At 60.0% G+C, this 20433-nt stretch overlaps 1 protein-coding gene across 4 annotated transcripts; it reads right to left on the reverse strand.

Annotated features, from left to right (window-relative positions):
- Nucleotides 1-2242: 2242 nt before the first annotated feature.
- TMEM51 (transmembrane protein 51) lies at nt 2243-16869 on the reverse strand. Of its 4 annotated transcripts, none has more exons than XM_056333238.1 (3): nt 16784-16869; nt 4846-5303; nt 2243-3466 (listed from the first exon to the last, which is right to left on the reverse strand). In XM_056333238.1, exons 2-3 carry the CDS (start codon nt 5184-5186, stop codon nt 3058-3060), a joined length of 750 nt encoding a protein of 249 aa, XP_056189213.1. In that variant the 5' UTR covers nt 5187-5303; nt 16784-16869; the 3' UTR covers nt 2243-3057. The 4 variants fall into 4 exon arrangements, with proteins under 4 accessions (XP_056189213.1, XP_056189210.1, XP_056189211.1 ...); XM_056333235.1 differs by lacking the exon at nt 16784-16869 and adding an exon at nt 15396-16152; XM_056333236.1 differs by lacking the exon at nt 16784-16869 and adding an exon at nt 14517-14630.
- Between the last annotated feature and the right edge of the window lie 3564 nt (nt 16870-20433).

Here is a 20433-nt window from a genome sequence, read left to right on the forward strand (position 1 = left end):
GAAGAGCTACTCCAGCCCTGCAGCAACCCCGCATCCCACATGCAAGCGAGCCGAGAGCTGCGCGGCTGGTAGCCGCAGCCTGGCAGTAGCCTTGGAAACCCCAGTCGCGCCTGCTGCCACCCTCCTGGGTGCCTTTTCCTCTTTGTTTTGTATTTGCGTTGGGTTTTTTGTTGTTTTTGGGGTTTTTTTTCCCTTCTCCTTTTTCCAAGCAACTGGCCCAGCAGCACAACATAGCTCTGCGCCGGCTGCTGCTCTCCCTGCCAGCTGGGGACACGGGCAGGAACGTTTCCCCACATATCAAAAATCTCACAGCGGGTCTGTGGCAGCTGCCAAACACTTTTTTTCTCCATTTTAATTATTTTTAATTTCATATGCGTGCACAAACAGGTTTTGCTACCTCAGACAAGCAGATAAATGTTGCTGCCTGGTGCCGGTGTTGCTGTCACCCACCAGCACGCTTCTCCAGCATCATGCCTTCATCCCAGGTTGCCACGCACCCTTTTCCAGCAGAAAAAGGGAAAATAACACACCTGCCACCAACACCCCCCCGGCAGCCTCTGGTTTGGCCTCACCAATACAGATGACACTTGAGGCTCTTCCCTGCCACCCAAGCACCCGACCCCCTGCCCCACCACCATCCAAACCTGTCTCCTCTTTGCCACCAGCAAACGGCACCCCAAACGACAGCCCCTAATTAGCATGGGTTCTGCTAATGGCCGTGCCTTTCCTGCATCGCTTTCCAAATCTTTCCACTTGGAAGGGGCAGCAAACCCTCAGGGGTGCCCAGCGATGCCGTGCCATGGGAGGTGGGCTGCAGCCCTGGGCATCCTGCGGCATTAGGGTCCCCTGAAACCAGCGAGCGCTGGCGGCTGCGGGGTGGGAAGAGCTGGAGGGGGATGTCCAGGAGGCAGCGATGGTGCCCGGCTCTGGAAGAGGAGACACAGCCCCGGTGTCGAGCCGGGTTGGGCAGGTAGGACGTGGCTGCCCACTCCTCCCGAGAAAGGATGCTTTGCCACTAAATAGGAATCGCAAAGAGGCATCGACTGGCTTGAAACAAGCCCAGCCCAGCCCCCAAACCACATCTCATTTTCACATTCAAATGATGCTTTTGATGAGCCATCCCACTGGCCTTCAGGAACAACCATTCCATTACAACATACTGCAGTGCCACAGGGATGAGCCGTCCTGGGACAGTGATGGTCACAACTTTGGGAGCACTCGCATGTCTCAGCACTCCCTGCCTCCCTCAGCCTTCCAAACACCATCAAAGGACAAGCATGCAAGTTGCCGGAGATGCTCATTAGCCATCCGGGCATTTGGGGCATAATTACTGCATTAGTCACAGCACTTCGGGTTTTCAGCTCTTTTCCTACATGGGATGTTGGAAAAGATGCTGCTTTTGCCAGGCTGTTTCATGGAATGGGACTTTCTGGCAGAGAAGCTCAATGGAGCCTCGGCTCCCAACTGCTCAAAGAGCTTCGCTTTGTTAACCCAGACCTTCTAGGACAACTGCAAGGGCTGCGTTTCATCACCGGGGAGAGAGCCCCCCCCCCCCCCCCCCCCCATGCCTTCCCTCCCACTGCTGGCAGGCTCTTAGGGGCACACGTGCCTGGGACACAACTTCCAAGGAGCTGCACCACCTTTCCAACCCCTCACCAGCAACAGGAACCACATGGGACCCCCAGCCCCAAATCCCTCCATCTGGCCAATATTCTTCTGCTCTTTTCTTCCCACCCTTCAGTAAGGGAGTCCCTTAATGATGTTATGTTGCCCACCTAAGGTCATGCCCTGGGGCACAGCAAGGTGAAATTCCTGTGACACAACAACAGAAATTAAGAGATGCAATATGAAATGATAACGAACAAGAGACACGGTTATGCACGTTGGGGCCAGCATCTCGTCTTTGTTTCGGCCACGCACACTCCTCTCCTACCTTACCTTGAGCATCCCACCGCACCAACCTCCGCCCGACAGGCCATGCCGACAGCTGCTGCACATCTGTGGGAGATTCCGCTCTCCACCCACAGTGTCCGAACTCAGAGCAGCGCAGGGGGCCCATGGCTGACTATGCCAACAGCTTTTCCATCGTCCACTTAGCTGGAAGCCCGGGAGGCGGCGCGTGGCCGGGATGCTCGTGGAGCGTGGAGCGACATCCACCCTAACACAGCCGACCGATTGCAGACCGCTCCGGCTTGCAAACCGCAGCAAGGGCTGACCACGCATGAGCGCACACACACACACACAATGTACAAAATATTTATTTAGAACAGGTCTGCTTGCATAGCATGCCTCAGCAGCAGTGCTCTCAGCTCCTACCCCCCCGGGGTTGGACCCCTTGTCTCAACCGCACCGTCCCTTCACAGCTGAGCACAAAACGCAGCAGAGAAAGCAACCGAGGCATGAAATCCATGTCTCCCTCAGGAACACCCGTTCCAGGCTGCTTCCCACCAGCAAGCACAGACCTCAGCAGGAGTCGGGGCTGGCCCTGGGCCACCATCCCAGCCCCAGACGGGAGCGGGGCAGAGCTGCAGCGCTACTCTGGCAATGCCGTTTCCCTTAGAAAGAAAAGACACCAGGGAAAAGAAAACCCCCAAAACAAAACCAAGAAAAGGAATGTTTCCCTCTTCCACTTGAAAAATCCTCGTTCCTTATCAGGTTGGTGGCTTGGAAAAGTCTGGGTAGGGGCAGGGGGGAGAGGAGAGGGGAAGATACATCGGGTGGTCCTTCTGTAACACACCACAAATTACACTTTTGGTACTTCCAGCCTTCATTTACTTCAGAGCAGCAGATCTATTAGCATTCAGGTTTCTTTCCCCACATCCTCCTGTAAAACCCCATCCTGAGGAAATCTTGTCCTGTCCCCGTGCCGCAGCACTATGCACCTAGCGTGTCCTCTGCAGCGCAGTCAGGGAGCCCTGGCTGCATTCTGCACCCACCGACCGAGCCCCTCTTCGTGTGGTTGCTTTTAAAACCAAAACCAAAACAAGCCCAGCAGCATCACAGATTCCTCTTTTGTTTTCTTTCTTTTTCTTTTTTTTTTCCTCTTCTTTTTTTTTTTTAAGTAATTTGCTGGCTCTCTGGTCCTTTCTGGATGTCCTCGTACTTGGGTGGGGGGGTCAGGGGCTCTATCGTGATAGGGATGGTGCTGTTCCCCTGTGCCAGGTTTAACCTGATGTCCTTCAGGTGCAGCTTCTCCGACTTGATCCTCCGGACCTTCAGTGGCTTCAGGCGCTTGCTGAGGCGCGAGCTGTGCCGGCTGGGTGGCCGCTCCGTGCTGGGCTCTGCGCCGGTGGCTCCCGGTGGCTGTGTGCTTTCATCGAGCCCCGTCAGCGACTCGTAGGAGGGCAGGGAGACGCTGATCCTGTTGCTCCTGTCTGAGTCTCTGGGCTCAGAGTAGCCCGTGTTCATCACCTCCTCGTAGCTGGGGACATAGTACTGGGAAGATGTGTCTTCATCCTCTTCTTGACTAAAGGGGAAAAAATTAAGGGTCTCAGTAGCACATCAATTCACTCAGTTTCATCGTTTCAGCTTTGCTGCAGGCAGGGGAGAAGAGGAGAGAATACCACCCCCAAACCTTAGCAAATTTGACCTTCCCTATTACATACCTGTTCTGGTTTGTGTGCCAGAACAGATCCCAACCCCACCTATATTCAGACACATTTTTGTTTCCCTGTGATGTCCATCCACCCTTGACCATTCCTTCCTTTGCCCACAAAACCGCTTTTTCTATTGCACAGCAGCGATTTCCTCCCTCGGCAGAACACCAATTCCTCTCCTCCCTGCTCGACCATCAGTCAAAATTTGTCCAAAAGGGATGTCACCTCCCTCTGCCTTTGCCATTGGGATGTCTTTCAGGTTGGGAACCTACCCCGAGCTTTTCTGCAGAGATTCAGCTCTGCAGTACATTACTGTCCAAGCCACAGGTGCCTGTGCACATACATTTGGTGGGTTTTTTTGCATTAGGACGTTACCTCTGCAATCGAACAGGGAAACATGGCTTTCTGGGGGGATCTGCACACAAAGTAATTCTCTGCAGCCACCGTCGGCTGCTCTGCCCCACAGTATCCCTGGGCAGCAGCCAGCAAGGCCATCACCTCCTCCTGCTACCTCGCAGCCCACATTGTCCCAGTGCCCCCCTGCCTCCCTCTGCCCAGGCACAGCCTACCCTGGGCGTGCTGCGAGGCGGCGGGGGGCTCCTGCACCCTGTCCTTGTTCAGACCGTGCCTCCCATGGCAGCAGCCTTTGCTCTGCGCGCTGGAGCTCCCCGAGCAAACAGGAGAGCCCTGCAGACTTTCACCGGGTCTAAACTCCATTTCCAGCCACCACATACACAGCCGCAAGGCGACTTGGGCACCTCAGCTGCACCCAGGAGACCACAGGTCCTGCACCTCCCACTCCTCAGCTGCACCCAGGAGACCACAGGTCCTGCGCCTCCCACTCCTCGCCCTCGGTGGCCCCTTGCCTGGCTCCCAGTGAGCCTGTTCCTTGCTCCTTGGTGTTAACCATTAACCACCACCCCCGGTGTTTCCTCTCGGCACGCTGCCTGGGTGCCGGCGACATCAGGAGTGGCATGTCTTGGCTTGGCCACAGCTCCATCGGGAGCCCAGCGTACACACAAACAGTGCTCCGTGCCCCCTGCACCCCATCGGTATCGCTGGAGCCATTCCCTCCCGATCCCTGCCATGCTGCTGAATGCCCAGCCGTGGCACCTGCTCACCTATAGTGCAGCACACGCTGCTATCAGCCGTGCTCTCCTTGCTGCTGACCTTACCTTGTGTGCCACACGCAGCCTGTGGCTCCATCCCCCTGCTGGACCCTGCTCCCTGGCTCCCCAGGGGGGCTCACCTGTCCTCCTGGGGCGACGGCTCCGCAGGCACTTGGTGTTGCACACGGACGATGTCTTCGCTTTGCCTCTTCTTGTCCCGGATATTCAAGCAGATGGAGAGCAGCAGCAGCAGCACACCTGCCCCCACCAACACGTATGCCACCGAGAAGGTCTTGCTCTTCAAAATGCCTCCGGAGCCGCGGTCTGGCTTGCTGCTGTTGGCGGCGTGGGTGGTGGGCTTGCTGTCGGGGCCGAAGCCGGGGACAAGGTTCCAGACGGCCATGATGATGCCGAGGACCAGCATCCCCAGCCCTATGGCCGTCAGGGCGTAGTGTGAGCCGTTGGTCCGAGACTGGGCCATCACTCCCGCTGCTGGCCGGCCGGCCGGGCTGCCCCCCCCTTACAGCATGGCTCAGCTGGCGGGGGCTGCGCTCCGGCTCGCATGTGGGCGGTCCCCTCCCCGGCTAGGTGGCAAGCTCTGGGAAGAGATGGAAAGCGATGGTTAGTGCGCGGTGAGATGCCAAGGCTAGGCAGCTACTGCTTTGGTGGCCACAATAACAGCATTTTAGCCAGCTACTGCTAGAAATGTAATAGAAATGTAATTCCACGGTGCCTGCAGGGAGCACAGCAGGCGGCACGCCACAGCCAGCAGCAGGAGCCTCATGGGCCACGCTCATTGCGACCCTTTGCTGCTTTATTGGCTTTAATATCCACCAACTTTAGAAAAGAATCAAATCACTAATATTTGCTAAGAGCTTCGGCTGACTGTCCTTAGGAGCCCATGAACTGACAAAGCAGTAAAAAAAAAAAAAAAAAAAAGCCATCCAAACAACTTTCACTGATTTGAGAAACGCTCCATGCTTTACAGAGCTGGCTGCTTTTGACAACCAGCCGTTGTTAACGCAAAGAAACCCGGAAAAGCTCAGGAACAAACCTCTAGCTGTACGACTTCTCCTTTCCCTCTGCTCACGAGGGAGCAGAGCTGCTGGCAGTGCTGGCTGCCTGCCCTGCGACGCCTTCCTGCCCGGAGAAGAGAAAGCAAAACTGCTGCTCTCCCAGCTCAGCCAGCCCTGCTGCTTCCCCCAAGCGCTGCCGGCGAGGGTTGCTGTGGCTGCGACCCCTCGGTGAGCCCCTGGCTTGCTTCTGGCCAGCGCTCGCCCACCACGAGCATCCCACACTGGCGGCGAGTCCCCTGGCCGCATCCCACAGACCGTGGCACGCTCGGGGCTGTCCCAGCACTGCTGCTCCCGAGCCACCGGGCCATGGGTGGGAACTCCTCCTCCTCGCCTGGATGTCTGCGCTTGCCAAGTTGCCAGGACCAGACGTGCTTGCTTTCTGAAAATAAACAGGCGGAACCGCGTCTCCTGGCCACTCGCCTCCCCAGCCTCCGCTTGCGAAGATGGCAGCTGCGAGGACAACCCCCTCCTGCGCATCACGGGCGAGTAACTCGGACTCCTGCAGCAAAGCTCCCCCGCCAGCACCCCAGCGAGCCTCCTTTGCAGCCTCCTTGGTTTACATGTGTGGCTGCGCAAATGTGCCAGGGTTTTCTCCTTTCCTCCCCAGCCCTGGCTTCTTGACACTCACCCATGCTAGAAGCCGCCCTCGCATACGCTGCTGCTGCGTGTTGCCTCTGTGCACGCCCTCACCCTCCAGCCCGGCTGCCCAACTCGATGGTCCCAACCCTCACGTTCGCTTGCTTAGCTCAAGTGCAAGCTGAGTTTACAGGGTCAACAGCCAGAGGAAACCAGCATTCCCAGAAAACAGACCAGCTCCAGCTGCGTGCAGGAAAAGACACGCACGCAAGCCTGGCGAGGAGAGGTGAAATCTGCAGAGCAACTCCCTCATAGCAGCCCGTTCGCCACCTGTGCCCCAGCACCCCTGGGAGACGCACCGAGGGACGCCCCAGCCCCTGCAGCCACAGCCCTGGCCCCCCATCGGTGGATGCAGGCAGGCAAAGCCTTGGCTCCCGCCGCCTGTCCGGGGTTACTGGGTGAAGGAGCTGCCAGCAGGCAGGGGCATGTGCCAGCCCTGCTGCCGGCTGCCCCTGGGTGAAGGCACCCCCTGCGCCCCTTACCCTGCCCCCAGCTTTGATTCGGTGCTCGTCAGCAGCTGCCGAGGATGTGGCAAAAGCTACATCCCAAAGTTGCTCGCCAACGTCCCGAGAGCGATGATGCTCGGCAGCCCATCCTACCCCAGCGCTTCCGAGCCTGCGGCCGCTGCCCTCCCACACAGAGCCTCTGCTCTTCGGCTGCCTGCAGCCTTGGGGGCCCGGCCCACCCTGCCCACCTGGCACCAAGTGCGCTGGGAGCGTTGACACACACACAGGGGCCCTGCCCAGCCCTGGCAGGCCACGCGCTGCCTGCATCCCGCGCTTCCCAAACAGCTCCTCAGAGCACAGAGAGACCCCCGGTCCAGGACACCTTCCCCCACCAGCACTTCTCCCGCTTGTTTCCACGCATGAGGTGGCAGCACTCAAACCAGACCCTTGCTCTCCCTGCCCAAGACCTCCAACGAGAGCGAGATGCCTCTTCCAAAACCCTGCTAACAGACCGGAGCCCCTTCGTACGACAAAGCCACACCAGTGTGCACTGTGTCACCTTTACTGCTGCTACTGACCCCCGGCTCGGACTTATCAACCCCCTTGCTTCTCACTTAGGGTCTTCCAGACTCCGCTACACCGGCGGCAGCGGGGTTTTCTCCTGCCCTGTTTATCCACACGAGCTCCCATCCTCACACTACTAGGCAAGGCATTTCACAAACGACATCAGCCCCCCAAGATTTCACTTACAAAGTGCTGCGATGGCTCTAGGGAAGAAAAATTGCACGGCACGCACGGTGGGCACAGAAAACACGCAGGGCTGGTAGCATTTACTGTGGCATCTAAACCTCCATGCCTGTTCCGAAGCTCTCCGTCTTCCCTCGGACACCTCAGCCTTGGAAGCAGGCAGGATTTAAGCTTCTACATCATCTCTGTGCCTGAAAGTTTTACGCAGATCCCTCGCTGAGCTACGCTGCAGCCCGGGCAATCACATTAAAGCAGGAGACTTGACAGACAAGTCTGTCTCTCCATTGAATTAGCTCTCCTCCTGGCTTTCCAGAGTGCACTCGCTGCTTTAGCAATAACCCCAGTGCCCTGACGTCAGCTGCTGCTCGCTCTGTCTAGGGTCCAGCGTTCCCAGAGAGATGGGCATCCCTGGAGAGATGGGCATCCCCGGAGAGATGCTGAAGTGGACACAGCTCACATGGCAAAAGGGTGCCACAACCTGAGGGTTTAGGGAAGCCCCAAATCGACCAGTGAACACCCAAAAATGTCACTGTGGCCGGTATCTCCAAGGTGGCTCCTGCTGCGGCTGCCCTGGGCGGGCTGGGAGGAGCAGCACGGTCGCCCAGATCCAGCAGCGGAGAAATTCCTGGCTCTGTCTTGCACCGGTTTAATAATCCTTAAGGGATTCTCCTCCATGGTTTCTCCCCTATTTACCACAATGGTTCTACCATGCTCTCTGGCCGTGCAGCCCCCAAGCCCCCGACCCTTACTCGCCATCCTTACACTGTTAGACGCGTGAGCTCTCTCCTCCTGCCCCCCAGCTCGCCGGAGCCGTGGCTCCCATCAGCAACCTCACACCTCCACCAGGCAGGCGAGCAGTGGGCGAGTGTTCCAGCCCCCCAGCTGCCCACATCCCCTCCCCTCCACCCATGGCACGGTGCCTTCCCAGCAGCCAGGCCCACCTTCCCCCCCGAGCCATGCACAGCGCTGGCAATGATTTACACCAGGATCTCCGAATCATTAATCTCCACCGACGCAGCTGCCAAGCTGGGAGCAACCACACCTCCTCCGCGCTCCGCCAGCCTTCCCGCACCTCTCCCCAGCTCCCTGCAGCTGCCAGAGCCACCAGGCACTTTGTGACTTCTCTTAGGACATTTTCCAACTGTTAATTTGGCACGGGAGGGCTGGGGACAAGCCCTTCTCCAGCACCACATGCCAACATGCACGGAGGTGCCCTGAAGGCTTTAGGCACAGGCGGCAGCAGGTAGCATCTCCCCCCCTGTGGGAGACACCAGCCCCCTGCCCCAGTGGTTCCACTATGGGGACACAGATGCCTGGCGGAGTCAGCCCCGGTTCACACTCCACATCCCAGTGCTCCCAGTGCAACGCCAGTCCCAGGGGGTGACTCATGAGGAAGCGTGACACCCGCCGCTGCCCACGGTGGCACCCACCCTCCCCTGCCCTCCGCAACCTTTGGATCTTTCCCCTCGCATGACATCACCTTCCCGCTTGCGCTCTGGCAGAAGCACCTCTGTCACGGGATCACGAGAGATGAGTCTGCAGTTCTGGGAATGGGGTCAAACCCCGATACAGCCACCGGGCACGGGCCGAGCTCGCGCAGGCGGAGCCCAAGCCTTCCTTGCTCCCGAGGAGGACTCTGGGCACGATGTGTGGCTGGCAGCACGCCGCCATGAAGCCACCTGAGTTTGGAGCCTGCCTCCAAAAACCAACATCCAACTCCAGCACCAGTCCAGATTAGTACAAGGCTAATTTTATGGAAAATTTGGGGAGGAAATAAATATAACGACCGGAGCCACAGCTCCCCCTCTTCCCCAGCTGCTTCCAGGGCTGGTGGCAGATCAGCACCCAGCGCTTCCCAAGTTAGAGCCATGAGTTCCTCCAGCTCCTTCCACCAGCAATCCTCCATCCCAGAGATCAGCTACTTGTGCGTGGGCACCTCCAGAGCTTTACACCTCCCGGGGGTTTGGCCCCGGCCCCAGGTCGGGCGAGAGGATCAGAGCTGGGGCAAAGCTTCCCAGTCTCAGGGGGCAGCCAGCCCCCCAGACCCTTCGCAGCGCAACCACCATCTTCACTCTATGCCCAGACAGCCTTCTCATTAACCACCTCCCCTGCTAATTGGTGACCGTCACATGTCCTCACCAGCTCTCTCCTGCCTGGCAGCAACCTTGCATGGAGTCTGCGTTACACAAGGTTTCCACCCACCAGCAACACAAAACTCTATGCAAAGTCTAAAAAACAATGGGTTGGGACCTGGGTTGTATTTTCTCTTTTTTTTTTGACCCTTCCCACTGCCCACATTACACCTGCCACAGCAGCAGGGATGTTTTGGGCCAGATGCAGCCCAGGGGATGCAGGGAACCCCCCCTGCCTCAGCGGGGAAAGCAGGAAGAGAAATAGCTGGAGATACCAAGCTGAGCTGGGAAAAGCAGCATTGCTGCTGCTGGGGCCAGCTCCCGTTCAGTTGGACAAACCCGCAGCCTGTTTTAGAGCAGGGAATGGAGAGACACAAGGAGAAAGCCCCACGTAGACCACTGGGGCTGTTCCACATCATGCTGCTTACACGCCCTGCCAGACTGCACAAGAATGCACCCACATTCATGGCTTGTGACATTCCCTACAGAGGTTTTAAGGGCTATTTCACCATCTTTTTATCTTCAATTTCAGTTTTAACACCTCCTCCTCAGTCACACTCTTGCAGACAGTACCAGGCGAGCAGCAGTGTCTGCGTAAAGCTCCGCACCGGGTGCTCCCCCCTCTCCAGCTGTGCTGCCAGCCCACCCAGAAGGGAGCCCAGGGGCGCTGGTGCTTCCTGCAAAACAAGGGTGTCACAGGAAAGCAGAGGCTGCCCAGCCCGCTCCCGGGCTCAGGATGCTGCAATCCACCCGGCCGCCTGCCACGGCCACCACAGCCACACTGATGGCTGCAGAATAACAGTGACGAGGCTTGCAGATGCCTCCTTCCCATAACACGATGCCCAGCCGTTTTCAAGCTGAAGGCATCTGCCCCTGCTATGTCCTTTGTCACTCCGGCCACAGTGACCACCAGTTTCCGAAGGGCACAGATCACACCAGCCACGGTAACTGTACCCTGAGCCATCATCATCACCATGCAGCAGACAGCCGTCAGCTTGAACTTTGCCATCAAGGTACGAGACGTTGCCTTCCAGACTCTTTTTTCTCCCCATAATTTCATTATGGCCATCAGAGCAGCGCTTATTGCAACCTGGTAAATGGACTCGGGCAAAGAGTCCTTTTAAATTGATGTTTAAGGACATTACCCATTCCTTCCCGGGGATGATGCTGCTGCAGCCACCGAGACTGTGCTGGCAGGTCATGGGGGTCGGCAAGCCCGCTGCGGGAACAGCATCCCATGGCTTATCCTGAGCCCGGCTCACACGTGCAGCTAGTGCCAGCCTAACAGCTCCGGGCCAGGCACTGCTACACCAGAGCTGGGGGGTTTGGGGTGCTGCCCCTCTTTAGGCTAGAAAAGGGAGTTGAAGCGCCAGCCCAGGAAAGCACACCGGCCTGGGAAAATCCCAGCGCTTTGACTGTGTCTCCTTCCTGCTTTCCTTTTGACTCCACTTTGCACCTTTGTGATTGGTTTCTTTTTTTAGGTTTTCCTCATCTGTTTCCTCCCGGCAGCCTTCCTAGGGTTTTTGGTCTGTGACCTCACTCCGACTCCGTGCCAGATAACACACACTCCTCCAGAGCCTTCCAGTGCCGGTAGACGTTAACCATCTGCCCTTCTGACGTCTTCCAAAGCCGAGTCCGGCATTCCTGCTGCCTTGGCATGCTTCCCGGCCCTCCTGGGGTGCTCTAAGCAGCTCCTGTCATGCCACAGGAGCCCCCAGAGCCTGAGTTCCCCCCGCTGCGAACGACTATCCCGCCACACCACGCTGCCATCGGCCTCATGCGTGCTGCCTTCCTCATCCTCACCCTGGATTCTCAGCAACATGGCTCATCACCCTGTACCCTGATGCAGTATCGCCTCTCCCCACGCTTTCCCAACCGCCTCCTCCGACGAGCAAGACCCACAAACCAAACCTGTGGCAGGTGGCAGAGAGGAGCTGCCGGGGCAGAAAGGGAGAGGGGGTGATGCAGGGGGAGGGATGGAGCCAGCCAGGCAGCCGAGTGACGCACGGCGGCCAGGCACAAAGCAGCAGTGTTCGGCGAGGCAGACACAGGTATTTTGATAGGGGTGCAAGTCTGCCGGGGGATTATGTGGCTGCGCACTACCTGTGCAACTCACCAGGTACTCGGCTGCTTCAGCAGAGCCCCAGCACCAGTTTCAGCCAGGAACAAAAAACCACATTGAGCAGCGTTTGGGAGACAGACACGTACCTGGGCTGCCAGAGGGATCCCTGCTCCCGAGCTCTGGCAGACAGCCCGGCCTGGCCCCGGCCTCCCGGCATCCCCGTGGGAGCACGGCTGTGGGCAGCACCCGATGGCACCGCCGTGGCGCTGAGCGTCACCAGCACTCGGCCGTCTGCAGGGCACCCACGACCAAACGTTCCTCCTTCCCCAGGCGCTTCCCTTCCTGAGGATTTTCCCACCCGTGTAATTACCCGTAGATAAAATCACAGGCATCTCACATAATTCCGAGTCATTTTGGACTAGGGCTGGGTTCACCGGCCCCACACCCACAAATTCCTCGTCGCCACCTGGCAGGTTTTCCTTTCTGGCTGTCACGCCAAGGCATCCAGGGCCTTGGATGGCCGCGGGATACTTGGCTATGGCGCAGAGGGATGCAGTGCTGCAGCATCCCATCGACAGCGGCCAAGCTCTGCACCAGCAGAGCTTTAAGGAGCCCGAAAGCCCCCAGCAGCTGCACTGGGACCACTCTTCCCAGTGAGGCTTCCTCCCACCCAGGCTCCACCACACAGAGCCGAGGGCATCCCGCCTCACACAGGACGTGCTCGCAGAGCTTCTCCTTTCTGCTCACACAGCCATGCTTCCCAACAAACCCAGCTGCACCGGGCTCAGCGCCGCTCGCCCCCACCGCATCACCTCCAAAAATCCACCACCACCATCCCTGCGACAACTGTGCTGGGACAGGCTGCTGATGGCAGACGCGGGGAGATGCAGCAGGGCCTGAGGGACCCTCGACGGGGGGCTCCCGCGCAGGCAGCCTCCGTGGCAGCAAGGCACCGGACACCCGGTGGTACGGTGATTCCCCCGACAGCCCGTTTTTAAGTCAATGCAGGGAAGACACACGCTGGGATGGTGCCCGGCACATGCAAACACGCAGAGCTGGCTTGGAAAGGAACAGCCACCCAGGCATGGTCTGGAGCTATTTAACCACCCCCCAGCACCCCCGGTGCGGGGCTGTGACAGAGACCATGGTGAGAGGGGCTGGCAGACTTTGCCCTCTCCCCACCACTGGGCTACAAAAACTCCCACTGGGCTACCAAAACTCACAGTCCCTGGAAAACTCCCACCCGTTGGGGCCCCCCACCTGACCTTGCCTTCCCAACCCAGGGAGCCGGCGGTTCTCCCTGTGCCCCTCGGGATATGAATCATCGCAGCAGGCAGAGACAGGAGCTGCCTAACGCAACGGTGACGGTCACGGCCCGTATCCCAAAACCAGGAGGGCATGTGCCGAGCCGGTGCTCCCGGAGGGTGACTAACCACACAACGGGGGCCACGGCCGCACCGGCTGCCAAACCCCTGCCACAGCTGGTGACTTCCTTTGGTGGTGGGATTCCTCTCTAAACCAACACCTTGGACATGTTGGCAGGTTTGCCAGAGCCCTTCAGAGCTCTGGGATGCTCCTTTTGTGGCGACGGCACGATAGGAAGAACCGAAATGCCACGGACCGGTGCACTGTGCACCCTGCACCCTGCACAAGTTTCCTTCTCTCCATCTTTGTTTGCTTTCCAAACACTCGTGCACACGCCGTCCCTTCCACCTGCCCGGGACTGACGTCTTCCAGCAACAGGCTCGCGATACGTGAGCCAGCTGCAAGGGCACGGGTGGGTTTGGTGAGGGGGTGAGATGACCCCAGCAGGAGGGCTCCCCTTCACCCCGCTCCTGCAAGGGCCACCTCGAGGTGCCCCAAGCCCACGTGTCACAAATGGGTGACCCCCAGGACACTGCCAGCCCCCGAACCCCACTGCCCCAAGCTTCTAGCACCCGCTGCCCCACACCCCATGGTGGGTACACTTCCCCACGTGGGTGGGTTTGCCTTCATGAGCTGGGGGTCCCCTGCTCCCACGCCCCCCTACCCCCCCGGCCGGTGGGTTCCAGCCCGGTGCAGGGGGGGTGCGGACACCGCAGGGCAAAGCCCAGCCGGGTCCCGTCGCAGTACCGAGCCTGCCCCGCTCCCGGCCCTGGTCCTGGGTCTGAGCTCCCCCTGGTCCCGTCCCTGGTCCCCGGTACGGCGGGACCGAGCCCCCCCCCGCCCCAGTCTCCGTCCCCGGTACGGCGGGACCGAGCTCCCCCTGGTCCCCGGTACAGCGGGACCGAGCCCCTCCCGCCCCAGTCCCCGTTACGGCGGGACCGAGCCCCCCCTGGTCCCCGGTACAGCGGGACCGAGCCCCCCCCGCCCCAGTCCCCGTCCCCGGTACGGCGGGACCGAGCCCCCCCGATCCCGTCCCTGGTCCCCGGTACGGCGGGACCGAGTCCCCCCAGTCCCCGTCTCTGGTACGACGGGACCGAGCCCCCCCGATCCCGTCCCTGGTCCCCGGTACGGCGGGACCGAGCCCCCCCAGTCCCCGTCCCCGGTACGGCGGGACCGAGCCCCCCCAGTCCCCGTCCCCGGTACGGCGGGACCGAGCCCCCCCCGCCCCAGTCCCCGTCCCCGTCCCCGGTACGACGGGACCGAGCCCAGCCCTCCCGGCTCCCCCCGCGCTGCCCGGGCACGGCGGGTCGCAGCGCTCCGATGCCGCCCCGCTCCGGCCCCACGTACCTCCCGGCGGCGGCGGCGGGTCGCTCCCGGGCCGGTCCCCGCGGTGCCGGTCCGGGCCGTGCCGGTCCTGCCGTGCCGGTCCCGGGGCCGCCCTGCCCGCCCTGCCCTCCCGGGGCGGCGCTTGCGGGGCCCGGCCCAGCGCGGGGCGGCCGCTGCCAACCGGCCACGGGGCGGAGAGGCAACCGGCGACGGGGCGCCCGAGGCCAGCGGGGACCCCGGCCGGGCTGGGGGTGCGGGCAGGGGCTGGGGGCGCAGGCGGGCAGGGCGGGGGTGCAGGCAGGGGCTGGGGGTGTCGACGGGCAGGGTGGGGGTGCAGGCAGGTGGTCTGGGGGCACAAGCAAGGGCTGGGGGCGCAGGCAGGGGCTGGGGGTGCCGACGGGCAGGGCGGGGGTGCAGGCAGGGGCTGGGGGTGCCGACGGGCAGGGTGGGGGTGCAGGCAGGGGCTGGGGGTGCAGGCAGGCAGGGGCTGGGGGTGCAGTTAGGCAGGGGCTGGGGGTGCAGGCAGGTGGTCTGGGGGCACAAGCAAGGGCTGGGGGCACAGGCAGGGGCAGGGTGGGGGTGCAGGCAGGCGAGATAGGGGTGCAGGCAGGTGGGCTGGGGGCACAGACAGGGGCTGGGGGTGCCGGCGGGCAGGGTGGGGGTGCAGGCAGGTGGGCTGGGGGCACAGGCAGTGTCGGTGTATGGGCAGGCTGCGTGTCCAGCCACGCATCTGCCTGACCCTGGGGTCTGCGGCAGTGCCACCCCACATGCCACCACACAGAGCCCATGGGGAGGAAGCAAGGGGGCACGGGGAGCAGGCAGGGGAGCATTTGCTCTCTGGATCCCTTTGCACCGTGCAAGACCGGCCAGCCTCATCCTGCCCACCACCAATGCGCTCACCTCCATCCCCGCTCTGACGCTGCGGGTTCTGTCCATATATTGTAATGGGAGGCCGGGACAAGGTGGAGGCTGGGTCTGGTTCCCCTTCTCCAGAAGGTCTGTGCTTCCAGCAGCAACGCACTCCCTCGGGAAAGGCATGCACTACCACAGCAACCCGGCAAATTTTGTTCCTTTTCCCACGCCAGCTGAGCATCCAGGCGTGAAGGGGATGGACTCCAGCCCACCTGCTTCCCAGGGGTCCCTGAATCCCAGCGGCCGCCCCTGCAGCACCTACTTGCTGCAATTCCTATGCTCCCTCCTGCAATATATCAAAGTTTTGTGTTTTCCCAAAGCTGGTCCTGGGTGCGGGTCACATTTGGGGTTACAGGTTGCGTCACCCGCTCTGAGCAGGGTCCGTGTGGCACTCCAAGCATCACAGCCCCCGTTTCTGGTTTGAAAACCAGTTTGCGAGGGATCTGTGTTCTGAAACTGGCTGGTTGGGACGAGCAGAGCCCTTTCTGTTTGCAGAAGCCCCAGTTTGAGGAACTACAACTGCTCGGGCTCAACGCTCCATTCAACAGGGCAAAGCTCCCCCCGCAAAGCCGGGCTGGTGCCGCCAAGGAGCCTGCAAAGCTCTTTTATGGGCCGCTGCCCTCTATAAACGCTCCCAATTAACCACCTGCTCCCTGGAAAGAGCCATTCCGGGACCGGCTGCCCTTACTGGGGCTGCTGGCCACACGCTTTGGCCTCACAGCCAGACTGTCCTGTGGTTTCTAGGCTGAACCGCAGGGACCAACCCGCCGGCTCCTGCCCCCCCTTTGGTGGGACCATTACTAACGAACAATTAACAGCCACAGTTACGCACGGGGCCGGGAACCCCTGCTTCTTGCTGTGTCTATCGATGATGCAGCTGAGCAACCTTCCCATGCAACGCACACACAACTGCTTACAGACGATGCCCAAGGCATCGGCGCAGGCTGCAGTTGACTTTCGGCAAACCCCATCGCAATTAATGCTGCGTCCCGTGTTACTTCTCCCCAGCAGCGACTGGGACGTGTTTTTCCAGGTCCTTCTTGCACCCAGCCATACTACTAAACACCACCAAGGACTCCAGTTGGAGATGACACTCAGGGTGGGTTTTTCCCAGCCATGAGTGAAAAAGCCGGGTTGCTATGCTTGCTGGACCAGCCGCTGCAGTTTCTCCTGTCCCTTAGGGCCTGCAAGTCCTTGCAAAGGCAAAAGCCATCATGGGCCCAACACAACTTGCCACATCCCCTCGTGTGACTCAGCGAGCCATGGCCCTGCCTCAGGGGCACCGGTGCTTGGGGTACTGGGTGGAAACCCCCCGTTTCCCTGTATTTCTCCAGCAGGATCCCACATCGAGCTGATGGTATTTTCCACTGACTCACCTGCCCCAGCTCCTCCTCCCAGTGCACAGCAGCGCTGCCCTTCCCTGCTCAGATACCTTCCTTCTCTAATCAAAGTTCAAAAGCTGCGCTATAATCCACGCCCCCCCCCCCCCCAAAAAAAAAAACAAAACCAAAACACCTTACTAAATATATCTGCGTATGAGGGTTTTTTTCCTTCGTACTGTTTGTTTTGCATTTTCAGGCTTGGCCACCTGCTCATGCAAATGCCCTCCACTCTCTGCAGCACCTTCCTGTCTCAAACACAAACCTGTTTTCTCGAGCAGCTCCGGCAGCGAGTAGCTATGGCAGGGAGTAGTTTTCCCTGCAGGCTGGCTACAAGAAAGCAGGGGGAAAATGCACTTCACGCAATGACTGTCACCGATGCTGTGGGGAGAGCCCAGCCCCAGCAAGGTCACCCACTTGGCAGAGGGGCCCTGGGGACTGTGAGCACAGAGGGGACATTCATCAAGCCGCTCCTCATGTTCCCACTTTTCTGGCTCTGCAAAGCTGAATATTGGCTGGAAACAGCCTTTTCCACAGCAGCGGGGGCCAGGGGAGCTGGAGGCAGCTGCACGTTTGTGCATCGGTATGCTCGAGCCGTCTGGTCTCCCCCTTTGCTCAGTTGTTCCCTTTGGAGCAGATTTCGCCCTGGCGCTGCCGAGCTGGCTGGTTTGCCCGTCCTTCCATTCCAGGGAGTCACTCGCACCCCTCAGAGGGCTGAGCATGGGATGCAAACACACCTGCCTCCCTCTGCCCCGCGCTTTGCTGCAGGCTAATGCTTTTACAGACATTTCTGAGGCTCATTTGCCTTTCTAGCTCCAGCAGCCATTCTGGCACAGGTATTTATCTAGGGGTTGCTTGAATCCCCCCCTTGCAAAAACTCATTGCCTGGTCTGGGGTGAGCTGGTACCTCTCTGGGGTGTTCAGCCAAATATGCCAGATAGAGACTTTGCACAGGAGTACCAAGGAGGAAAGAGGCGCCCCACCAGGAGCCACCAGCAGGCAACAAAAGGGCCTTTCAGTGGGGCTTTTGATGCCTTGGTACTTGCAGAGATGCCAGGGACTCATGTTACCCTGCCGTAGCGGCAGAAATTGCTCACCAGCAGTCTTCCCTTGCTTTGTGTAGCTCAAAGGTGCTCGACATGTACGTAAAAATCATCACTGCCCAGCCCAGCCTAGAGCGCAGCCACATCCCGGGGTTCCTCAAACTTTTCCAACAGCAAGCCGAACCCACGGCTCTGGGTGACACACCGCTCCTGGACACCTGCAGCCAGACGGCTCATCCTGAAAGAAGCAAAGCCCATCCATCTGAGTTGGGGCAGCAGAGCCACCACATTGCACGTGTATATTAATACAGAGAGTTGTATTTTCCAGTTAATTAGCACTAGAAGTAGAACACATGGGGGGCTGCAGAGGATGCTGAGGTTCCTACTCCGTTGGTCTCCCTGATGCCACAGCCCCCGAGGCACCCCTTCCCTTGACAGAGCAGCCTTTCAGGAGGGGGGAGGTTTGGTTCCCCCCACCCTGGGCTGGGGGCCAGCCTTGCCCCAGGCACTCGCACCCCTCCACAAGAGGCTGGCCACCAGGGACGGTGAATTTCTTCGCGTGGCCTGCAAAACTGCACCGGCAACCAGCATGGGAGAACAATCCAGGGGGTCCCGGGGCAGCCCGAATACTGATGAAACAATCCTTCTTGGGCTGCGTTAACGGAACTGCTGCCCCATTGCTCAGAGCAGGAGCAGAAGCCCCTGCGGTGGCGACCCCCGCCGTGCCACAGGCAAACCTGCCCTCAGCTGCCTCCAGCCCCTTCCCAGTGCCTGGCTCCTTGCTCGCCACGCTGCTGGTGTGCAGGTAAACACGAGCACAGTATTTGCCAGGTACCATCTGCACTGACAAACTGGCTTCGGTGGCCGTGCCACGGCTGCCTGCTCCCAGTCGAAGCCCAGTACCCAGTTCCCAGCGCTCCAGCCCAGGCAAGCTTTCCCAAGGTTTCCCGTGGGGACATGGACACGGTGGAGCCCCAGCTTTGCCCCTGGTATGACAATCTGTCCCCAGCCTGCTTGGTGATGGGCTCCCTCAGATCCCGGCTCCCAGCTCCCAGCCAATGTGTGCTGGTCTATACTGGTATCTCTCTTCCCCATGCCTTGGTTTCTAGAGCCCGATGTAGAGACCACCTGCCGGGGCTGGGGGCTGGAATCTGCTGTGCAAGTGGAGGGGGGGGGGGGGGGGGGGGGAAGAGGAAAAGCAGCTGCCTGGGAGGCAGGATCACCATGAAGGTGACCCAGGGGCTGGAGCCCCCCTGCTGCGGAGCCAGGCTGAGGGGGCTGGGGCTGCTCAGCCTGGGGGAGAGACGGCGCCGGGGGGACCTTGGGGCACCTCCCGGTACATAAAGGGGCTACGAGAAAGCAGGAGGGGGCTTTGTACGAGGGCACGTGGTGACAGGGCAAGGCCGGAACGGCTTTAAGCTGAAAGAGGGGAGACTGAGGTTGGATCTTGGGAAGAAACTGCTCCCGGTGAGGGCGGCGAGGTGCCGGCACAGGCTGCCCAGAGCAGCTGTGGGTGCCCCAGCCCTGGCAGTGCCCAAGGCCAGGCTGGACGGGGCTGGGAGCAGCCGGGGCTGGGGGGAGGGGTCCCTGCCCACGGCAGGGGCTGCAGCTGGGTGCTCTGTGCGGTCCCTTCCCACCCAAACCGCTCTGTGGTTCTATGCTTTCTGCATGCTCCTACCTGGCACAACCCTGCGCTTCCTGCAAGCATCTCCCCAGCGAGGCGAGAAGCTGGCTACAGAGGCAGTGGGGCATCCCCGGGGGGTGCCGTGATGTGGTGCCAGAGGACCGTGGTTCCAGTACAACCAGTCTAACCGCCATGCCAGGTCACCATCTGTCATTTCAAGTGCACACCATGTCTGCAACCTGGAAAACTGTAAATACAGCTGCTGTATTAATAATAAGAGTAATAAGTAACCTGCTGCTTCCTCCTGGCGCCGGCCTGGGGGCTGCTGCATCTCCCCTGTGATGCTCTGGCTTAGCCCTGCCTTGCCAAAGTACAGCTTGGCTGGGCAGAGCCCTCCCCTTGCCACCAGTGCAATGCACAAGAGGTGGGGTGAGGAACTTCTTCATTGTCCTTCGGGCTTCTGCGTCCTGGCTTGTACCATCGGGAAGGGAACAGCTGGATCAGGACAAGAGAGGGCTCGGGAATATGATTTCCAGGGCTTGAGGATACCAGGGCTGGAAGAGAAGAGCTACAGTGGTGTTGCATGGCCAGATATTTAAAAGATCTGAGCGAAGGTTTAACGTGGCTTTGCAAAATTAGGAGCAGATGGCAAGTGATGGCTTGTGCCCGAGAGAACAGGGAACTGCTGGGAAACCACTCACCAGCAATGATAAAACTCCAAGGAAACCTTATGCTCTGGATATGGGTCCTGATGGCAGCTTCAGTGTCCCAGTCGGATGGAGCGGGGCAACTTGGTCCGTGCTGCTGCTGGTGTCACAGCTGCATCGGGTTGGGGCGGTGGGAAGCCAAGGACAGAGGCTGACACGGGGGAAAGTTGCAGGGACATTGCTTGCTCAGCGGAGCGGGACGTCCCAGGGGCCACGCAGGATGCCGGCGGTGAGGGATGCTCACAGGCATCCCCTGGGCTACGTGGGCGAGGA

The sequence above is a fragment of the Falco biarmicus genome, chromosome 3 (assembly GCF_023638135.1).
Source record: "Falco biarmicus isolate bFalBia1 chromosome 3, bFalBia1.pri, whole genome shotgun sequence".
Lineage (NCBI taxonomy): Eukaryota > Metazoa > Chordata > Aves > Falconiformes > Falconidae > Falco > Falco biarmicus.

Bases quoted from the DNA above. Each gene is read 5' to 3' on its own strand.
- TMEM51 (XM_056333238.1), bottom strand. From the start codon at position 5,186: ATGGCCCAGTCTCGGACCAACGGCTCACACTACGCCCTGACGGCCATA. The intron at 3,467-4,845 runs GTGAGCCCCCCT...TTTCCCCTTTAG, and splicing joins CCGTCGCCCCAGGAGGACAG to TCAAGAAGAGGATGAAGACA.